The sequence below is a fragment of the Hippoglossus stenolepis genome, chromosome 7 (assembly GCF_022539355.2).
Source record: "Hippoglossus stenolepis isolate QCI-W04-F060 chromosome 7, HSTE1.2, whole genome shotgun sequence".
Classification (NCBI taxonomy): Eukaryota; Metazoa; Chordata; class Actinopteri; order Pleuronectiformes; family Pleuronectidae; genus Hippoglossus; species Hippoglossus stenolepis.
The window spans coordinates 22727562-22737552 of record NC_061489.1 but is presented as its reverse complement, the minus strand read 5'-3'; the positions used below and the strand labels follow the sequence as shown (position 1 = coordinate 22737552).

Sequence of the window (9991 nt, the reverse complement as noted above, 5' to 3'; positions counted from 1 at the left end):
TGAATAATCACTTTCACGCATTTAAGTTAGGAGTTATCGAACAAGTTATATAATAGCTTATTCAAAAGATATATTAAAATGTATAATTTTACATGCAGAAGACTACTATATTATCTTATCAATTTATTTTAAGACAAGTAAGACTTGAGATAGAGGACTGTCTGGAGGAAACTGGACGCGATGAAGGTTTTTGATCCATTCTAGTCAACACCGGTTTTATTCCCGAGCTAAACCGACGTGTGCAGAAAATATGAAAGAGGGTTTGGCCCCAAGCCCAAGCCGCTGGTCTGCACCCAGTCAGGTAATAAATCACATCCAAGATTACACTTTGCACCCTGGTGCCAGACAGAGCTCGCTCACACATCTTACGTATGGCCTCTAGCTCAATAATACATTTACATTTAAGGAATTTCTTCAGAAGCAGAGGAACTTACATCAGAATGCAAGAAAAACAGTCTCCTCCTTTTACAAGAAAGCTCACAACAATGGGTCAAAACCCCAGTGCCGATCATTACAAAGGGAAGGTGGTTGGATATAACCTGACAAGGCTGATCCTAGCTTAGTTTTCAAATGTGTCCAACAATAAATTTGACATAGGAACATGGAGATTTAGCAAAACCTTGAAAACGCACTGGTGTGGTTGGGAAGTGAATGGCTTAACCAGAGGCATGGCTTGATCATGTGAGGAGAAACCTTCGGAATTAGCCGATTAGCTCCATGTCCGAGCAACTGGTCCTGCTCTGCTGTCTACCTGTAGCGTGCGTGACCCAGCCAAACCCAAGAAATCCTCTGCTAATCCCCCACCCCTTCCCCCACACACACACCGTCAATCTGACAGGTCACCTATACTGTAATTAGATCTTCAAGCCTGCGTACCGTCGCTTCTGATGGACTCTGAAAGCTCTTTTCTCTATTTTCCACTTGGTATTTTTCTTGGTTTTGTTCTTTTTGGGAAGGATAATTCTCCAGGCGCTCAATGAATCCCGATGTCTTTTCTCCTGATCTCTCCTCGATGTGAGAATTTTGGGGCGAAACCATGCGTCGACTTCTCTGCGTGCACGTATTCCTATGCTGCCTCAGTATGGCTCATCCCTTCTGTCCGTCGCAGTGCACCTGTGTCTTCCATGGACGTAATGATGGAATAGGAACCAGGTAAAAAGTGCATTTAACTTGTGCTCACTCATTTCACTTACACTTGGTGTCTTTTGTGATTTTGGAATGTTATTGGTTTGTCTAATTAGGTCACCTTTACTAGACGTTCGCCTACAAAATAAACAAAAATACGATCCTATACAGGTGCTACTACATTTTCACCTGACTGTCGTCCTGAAATTAGTTTGTGGGAGAGGTTTTCTAAAAAGTTGGCGTATTTTGCACTATTGACCCATTTGAATGAGCACAAGAAAAAGTACCATAGCTCTCAGACCGCCTGGTATGTGATCCATGTTAAATCAATGGGAAGTCAAAATGGCCTGCACTTAACAAGGTATATTTACATGTTGAATCAGGAGCATAAAGCTGCTAATGTCCATCGGGGTGTTTTTAATTTGGATGAGCGACAATTAACTAAAATGCAGAGCCATCCATTGTACTGTTAGAGTGAAGATGGAGGGAAATTAGACCAGCATTAAGTAAAATAATCAGCTTTGAATTAGGTATCTCACGGACGCTAAAAATAAAGGCAAGTCTATATCCAAAATCCACCACAGTGTTATTTGTACAGGATGCCCTGACCTGTATTGGCATAATGTACGTTCTCTGGCACGGTACCAATCCACTTATCCCAGAGAAAGATCTAATTGCCCCCTGCATGATTAGTCGTATTAGCACTGAACCCTATTCAATGATGGATCTCTCTTCCACGAACAAGTTAGACAATACAAAAAAAATGGTGTCAACTGAAGTCTACAGTCATGGCGAAAAGCTAAAATTCATAGCTCATGTTTTTTTCTCCTTGTCATCATGTAATGCTAAAGTAACTATAATTAAATCGTTCTCTCTTTGTCCACGACTCTAACGAATTCCATATATTCCTCCTCCTAAAGTGGAAGTGCATCCACATAATCAGTCATTATTTATGATGACAGTGATAAGCTCTGACCTTGCCATCCAGGAAGTGGCCTTGGACTAGAGTCATGTCAGAAACAGCATCCCACATCACAACAGAGAGTCTGGTTGAATGGACAGAGGGATGGATGGATGAATTAATGGACAGATACCGATAGATACTAATAACCTTGTGGATTGATCATTTTAAATATTCATCACTTGCTTTCCTACTGGACAATGGATTGAAGAGCATTTTGACTTTGTAAATCAGTTTTCGTTATCTGTCCATAGATTTGAACAGTTAATTCATTTATCTTTTGTTCTCAGATCTGTGCTCTGCAATGACCCAGACATGTCTGATATCCCTGTCAACGTTCCAGTGGATACGGTTAAACTTCGCATTGAGAAAACCGCTGTACGCCGAGTCCCAACAGAAGCTTTTTACTACCTGTCGGATCTGCGGTACCTGTGGATTACTTACAATTCCATAAACTCAGTGGATACTGGAAGTTTTTACAACCTCAAAGTGCTCCACGAACTCAGGCTGGATGGAAATATGATCTCCATGTTCCCCTGGGAGTCTCTAAAAGAGATGCCAAGGCTGCGGACACTGGATCTGCACAACAACAGACTCACCAATGTTCCCACTGAGGCTATCCCCTTCCTCCTCAACATCACCTACTTGGATTTATCCAGCAATAAATTAGCAACCCTGCCCTCTAACCTCATGGATATCTGGCCTCCCTTCAATGGAGCCCCCATTTCTACGAACTCCTCGCAGAAAATCGTGTTAGGTAAGGAGAAAATACTTGGTTGCACAGGATGTAAAAGCCAAGGAAGGACACTTTTGAGGTGAATTGTAATTACTTCATGAACTTTAGTCCATCACCTGCTAATCTAGCCAGACTTGTTCTGACTGACTCAAACCTGCCTTGATAGTGACTGCCAGGACACAGTTTAATAAGCTTAGTCCCAGCAGTGGCAGAGTTGACGCTTAATTTGTATTATAAATGTTTTGTCCTAATTAATGTTGAATGTTTAACGAGGTACCTCGTGGCAATCCAATCTAGGTTTAAGTTGCAAGTGGACTGGATCCCATATGACCATGCAATTTGGTAAACATGCAGAACACAGTAGACAACATCGTTTTCCGTAAAGTTTCTAAAGGCAAGATGATATCTAATGTTTTAATTGTTGTAAAACAACCAAAAGTCTTAAGTTGCACTGTCAACGATTTATCCTTTTAATTGCACAAGTATGCCGAAATGTTCTTTGTGTTCGTGTTGATGTGACAAAAAAAATTCAAATTTTGAATTTATACGATTATTGTACAAAATGCAGGTAATCAACGCTCTGCGGTTTTTCGAAAAAACAAATGTTTTCAACATTTTAGATTAATTAAGTTGTGTTCGTGAGGAACTACAGATACAGATAGGTGTTGTCACCTACTTTCAGTTTCAAAGTCTAATAACTGCTAATAATATGTTGATTAGCTTGATTGGCAATAACTGGCAGAAATTACTAATAGCTTTTTTGGCAAAAGAGGATTCATTTTAGAAATTGTCTCAACCATAGCAACTTGCTAATGCACTTTTGTCAGATGTTGATTTTGACTAACATGTAAGTGATGTGTGTTTGCTGTATCTGCATAGCACTGAGTGGGAGGGATATTGTCAATAAGCTGTATAAGGGCAAACTAGCTTAACCAGGCCACTGGTGTAGCTGAAGGATAAACAGGATTAGACGTTAGGAAAAAAAGAAAAACAGACTTCGTACAAACAGCTTCTTTAACACGTCCTAAAAGCATTTTCTGTCTATATTTTATGAGACGTTCTGCTTGGTATTATTTCATAATCATATCAACTTCAGTACAAATAAACAGTTTTTAAAATATCGAAACAAAACCTTAAATACAGTCTGGACTTAAAATTATAATTTACCTGATCACTCAATGTTCAGTTTCTTTTTTTGTTACCATACAAATACTTATAAGGTCAAAATAAAACACAGCGATATTAATGGGTTAGAGCTTTTAGTGACCCATTAACGTGTGTGCTAACAGAGGAGCTAATGGAAAGAGAGTGTTGCCACAAACTGGAGGAGGGCCAGAGGCGGCTTAGCTGCTTTGCCACTGTTAAGACAAACTAATCTGGTTAAGGGGCTTTCATATGCATCAGTACATGTGCTTACCTATTGCACCTGCGCAACTGGTATGGGAGTTGTTAATTAGTTCACTTCCATAGCCCTTGAATTTCAGTGTCATGGTTTTTCACATCAGAAAGAGAAAAGTGATGGTGGTTGTTAAATAGTGGTGTTCAACTAACCTCAGACTACACAAAATGTGGTATTTTTAAGCTTTTACTCTGTAACTGGTTTGTGTGCTCCCCTACGATGCATGTGCTAGAGAAAGAAGCAACACTTGTAGACATACAGCCACCTCTATGACTGTAATGCAGTTTTTTTTTCCAAACATCACTTTATAGCACAAATCATCACTGCATTTGTTTTAAAAGTGGGAAACTTCTTCTATTTTGAAATATGGCAGACGCTACCCTTTTGTTTTGCTGCTTTGCTGCTCCACTATCCTCTCACCCCCCTCGATTATTTCTAGTATGTTTAACAACAGGGGCTTTAAGTAATATAGCATTTAAGAGATGGTGCAATGGTCAAAAAAAAGCAAAGACTAATTCAGATTTTGTCTTATCTTTTCACCTTTAGGTCTCCAAGATAATCCCTGGTACTGTGACTGTAAAATCTCCAAGCTTATAGAGATTTCCAAAATGACAGACAGCCCAGTGGTGTTAATGGACTTGTTCCTGACCTGCAGTGCACCGGAGAATCTGGCTGGGGTCCTTTTTCAACGTGCTGAACTTGACAATTGTGTAAAACCTATAGTCATGACCTCTGCAACCAAGATCACATCTTATCTGGGCAGCAACGTTCTCCTGCGATGTGATGCCACAGGGACGCCAACACCAAATCTGTACTGGGCTAGATCAGAAGGCTCACCAGTTAACAACACAGGTATAAAATGGAGTCTTTGGAAAGTTAACCCATTTTAGAAAGGAATTTTTGGTGTAAATTCAAACTGCCTGATGAATATAATGCAATAAGCTGTGTAAGGCTGGTGCCACAAGGTTATAAGCCTTTTGAAAACAGGCATAACAGGCCAAGACTATGTTTGACTTGTTCCATATACTGACTTTTGTGTTTTTCCCCCCCTATAGTTCAGGAGTCACCTGGAGAGGGCATCAAGTGGTCCATCATGAGTTTGCATGGAATATTGCCCAAAGACGCTGGGAACTACAGCTGCAAAGCTACGAATGTTGCTGGCAGCGCAGAAGCCACTATTTCTCTCTCAGTTGCTGGTACCATCAGTACCACGGTGCCGCCAGTGAGGCAAAGCACGGCGACTGCACCGACCAGCCAAGGCACAACACTGACTCCCACTACAGAAATATCTGCCTCAACTATTGTAACATCTACAGTTCCTCCGAGAACAACACCAACCCAACCTACTGTACCCAAGAAGCCGAAAACTACCCCCAGCAATGGTTTACAGAAAGGCTCACTCAAACAAACGAAGAACCAGCAAGGAGAGAACGGGAGGAAGCTCGCAGCAGATGAAAAAAGCAAGAAAAGCGACGCATCGAAGTCCGTCAAGGACCTGAAGATTGTAGAGGAGACAGCTGACAGTGCAGTGTTGCTCTGGACAGCAGATGGGTTACCAAACGATGCCCCACTAACAGTTGTATATTCCCCCTATGGTGAGGATGACACCAAAAGGACAGAAGAAACTAATGCTGGCAGTGGAAAAGTCCTTCTTGAGGGTCTTTCCTCTGGGATGAGGTACTCAGTTTGCCTCATAGCAAAAGGTAGTGATGCAGGAAAGGATCCGTGCATTGACTTCTACACACTGGAGATTGTAGAGGATGGTGGTCAGAACCAGCTCTTCATGATTATAAGCGGCATTGCCTGTGCTTTGATTTTGCCTCTCATTGCCCTGTTGCTCTACAAGATCCTCGCTCTCTACTGGAAAGGGCGTGACCCAGCTCTGGATGAGGAGGAGCTGGAAAAAGAGAGCTATGTCAAGTTCGAGACGATTTCAATGAAACAACGAACTCTGAACTCTCATCCCACTGAGTTTTGGGCAAGGAGAGCAACCCATGACTCAGAGCGCATGCTCCTTTGCTCCAGGTCGAGCATAGACTCTCAGATGACCTATAAGAGTGACAGTTCCCGGTCTGAGTATCTCTGCTGACGCCAGGAATCCATGGCCAACGCCCAAATGCCACTTTAGAGAGACATTATGTGACATTCTCTTTATTTGCCTTTCATGACAGTGATATTAATTACAAAATAATTCATAAATCTTTATAAATACTATTTTATCACATCTGTGAGGTGACACAGCACCGATTTGCTGTTCTCCACTTCCTATCAATTTATTAAGATTTATTCAACGGTTTAGAAAAACTTAATTGACATGAAAACTGGATGCTGTTTGTAAAACCACAATCAGATTCGTCAATGACTGACATGTTTTTTTTATTCATGCCCTTATTTATTTTGGAGCCTTATATTTCATTTTTAAAAATCTCAATAGTTGTAACTACAGCACAGCACCTTTGTCACTACAGCACGGCACCTTTGTTGAACTGAATTGTGTCTAGTATCATACAAAGAACCTGCTGTGTGTGGTGTTCAATACTATTTCAATGCCAAAGATTAAGATATGAATATCGCATGGTGTGTCAAAGAGGACCCATTAACCACAGCCCATCACATTCACAACATCACTGTTGCTTTAAGCATTGAGCTGATTGTTGCCTTACTGGACACAAAAGCACTGTCAGTGTGTTTGATAGAATCTTTTGCGACACATCTGGAAAAACCAATGCCAGTTTCTATTACTTTATGTATATATTTGAGTTTTTTTTAATGAACCATTAATAAAACAGTTGATGTATATTTGTGCCATGTACTTGTACCATGTTATCTGAATAGGTAAATGCAGAACACTCTTAAATAAAAGATATATCATATTGTAAATGAGTTTCCAAAATCAAAAATAATTGTTCTTATCAGTGACTTTGTTTTACTTGGACAGCAATATACCAGCTATTGACTTTATTCTGATGATAATATAATATTCTATTCATATTCCAGTTTATATATTACATTCATCATATTTGTGATCATCTTTTTGCCTTTTCTCTTATCAGAATATTGTATGAGTTTTCCAGGCTTTAATAGGAGAAACAAAATGTTATTGTTACAATACACACAGCACTCCATGTGCTATATATAGTGCATCCATCATGCTATTCTCAGGCAGAGGCATACAGACTAAGAGGAGAAGAGTGCCTGAATAAAGTACATTATCTATTATTAACAGAATATTAGAGGTTGCTACTAGTAAAGTGTTATTTATGAATAGAGGTGAGAGATGTCCGCTGTGCTCACTCAGTTATGAACAACAGCATTTTCCTCCTGAAAAAATCAATGGGTTACATTTGTTACGTCAGTTGTCTTTGCACGTCTGAACAGGCGTTGCTGTAAATCCCGATAAGACGATGGGTGGACCTGGGAAACTGTTCCCATGGATACCTCTGTGCCACCATCTGTACGAGCATGCAGCAATAAGTAATCTCTACTGCCAGCTGTGCTGTTATTATGGCAACAGCCAGGTTTTAACCAACAGAATGAATGGATGGTAGACAAGGATCGGCTGTTAATGATCGATAAACTGTGACTGAACAGAGGGTTAATTACCCTATCATTTTGTCTATCTTTCTCTCTTTCCCCTCTCTCTGTTGCCCTGGTCCTCTTGCCTCAGTTATCTATCCTTCATAGCTGATAGATTTTTGCCTTCTTCTATTGTGTCATAGTTGCCAATTGGCCGTTGTCCATTAAATCAAACCTTCACATTGCAACTGCAAGAAAGATACTTCAAGAGGTTGCATCACAAATCTCTTCTTATCCAGGAACATCGCTGATATAGAGAAGTGAAAAAAACTGTTCACATGTAATAATTACAAAAAGCTGGGGTGTATATACACTGAAGCAAACTAAACACAGAGGAGACAGGTGAAACACATGATTCCAATAATAACGCATTATGACATGGACAGTGAATCTTAAATGAGCGACTCATTAACCTTACTCTGAAGTAACCTGAACAGGAAAACGGTATTGTAAAATTGTAAATTGATGATTGTAAGTTTGACCTGACAACTCTGAGTTTTTGCCCCGGTCCGTTTTTTGGTGGTGGATTGGTTGGTTGGTTTGTTTGTTTGTCAGAAGGATTACACAAAAACTACTGAAAAAATTAAGACAAAACTTGGTGGAAGGCTAGGAAACTGGCCATGAAAGAGCCCATTTTGGTACGAATCAAGACAGAGGGGCAGATCACAAGGGCCCACCAGTCCCTTTCAATTCTGCACCAAATCGGTCATGATCTTTTGGTCATAGTTCTAAAACTATTGAAGATACATACAAACTTTTGATTCCCTACTGATCTCGGCTACAGCTTGGTGGTTGTCGCCAGTTTCTAGTTAATGTGCAGCAGCTGAAAACGCCTACTCCCAATAAAACCACATTTAATTTCACTAGATCTGGATTTTTATTTGGATCTGCACCAATTTCCATGAACGAAATGATATCAGTCCCCTAAACATGAGATTCTTTTAATCAAGATCCATCACTTGGAATTGAGGGAAGACCAATGACGTGAGGTGGCATTTAACATGGCTGCAGCAACTCTGTTCTTGTATCCTAGATACCGATGTTTCAAAGCCCATGTGCAGTTGTCATTCGGTCCAATTGTCACCTGAAGTGACATTAACATATTCATTGTGATCTGCTGAGGGTGATACCGTGGGAAAAGGTCAGTGCCCTTCAGACGGCTAACATTAGTCAGGAGACAAGGCGACTTTCTTAGCAGTGTAAATCTTCTACCTCTCCTCTACAAGCCTACTGGTGACGTTGTTGCTGACAATATCCTAGTCATGTAGGGTATGAATGGAGGTTTTGATTCCTGCTCTCTGTTAGTTGTTCTCCCGGGTAAAAGGAGGACAAACAATTAGGGGATAATCGGCTCAACTCCTGCTCCGTTCTCTATAAATGACTAATTTTACAGATTCCCTCTGGGAGCCACATGAACGTCAAGCAGGAGACAGTCTGACACACTGACTTCTCATTCACACACAGGACACAAAACAGAGTGCCTGTTGTTTGTGTGGCATGTGTAAATTATACTTTTACTGTAAGGGTAGGTGATTTGCAAATGGTGATATGGTTTTAAAAGTACAAAAGATCAATTTTTCTCCCAATGACTAAATAAATAAAAAATGTCAGTCTTGCGTCTCGTGTCTCGTCTAATAGCCTCACATGCGACGTCTCTCTCCCTCCCAGACACAAAACCTCTCGTCCATCCACATTCAGAGAGGACATGGGTCAGGGGGTGGGGTGAGGGTAAGACTTGTTGTTATGTGGGACCTATCGTCAGCCCAGCCTCATTTCTTGCATATTCCACATTCTGCTTGAGACACTGACTGCAGCTTAAAGAAGATCCTGCTCCGATGCTGGACTAGCATGTGCAAAATTTACCACGGGGGTGTCAGGAATTTCAATCTTTGCTTCCAAAACAGACTGGCACTGCGGGGGCCGAACTGGGGAGCGAGCAGGATCCCACTCACTTTTTTTTCTCCTCTTAGCAGTACTACCCTCTGTATCCCACCTCCTTTAGTTCTCCATCTCTTCCATTGGGGTTTAGGCGTTGGGCTCATCTCTTAGTGGGACATTTCCTGGTATGTGAAGCTTCACTGGTGCTGCAGGTTGAAGACCTTGGTCAAGGATGCCAACAGTCAATGAGCAGACGCTGCTTAATTTTGGAGAATTCTTGGGCGCCAGCTCTGATGGTGGGAATGCCTGAGAAATA

The 9991-nt window shown here is 41.0% G+C and overlaps 1 protein-coding gene across 1 annotated transcript; it reads left to right on the top strand.

Moving 5' to 3' along the window:
- Nucleotides 1-802: 802 nt before the first annotated feature.
- On the top strand, nt 803-7101 carry lrit3a (info leucine-rich repeat, immunoglobulin-like and transmembrane domains 3a). The gene is made up of 4 exons (XM_035160892.2): nt 803-1152; nt 2377-2843; nt 4768-5073; nt 5277-7101. Exons 1-4 carry the CDS (start codon nt 1037-1039, stop codon nt 6308-6310), a joined length of 1923 nt encoding a protein of 640 aa, XP_035016783.1. The 5' UTR covers nt 803-1036; the 3' UTR covers nt 6311-7101.
- The last annotated feature ends 2890 nt before the right edge of the window (nt 7102-9991 follow it).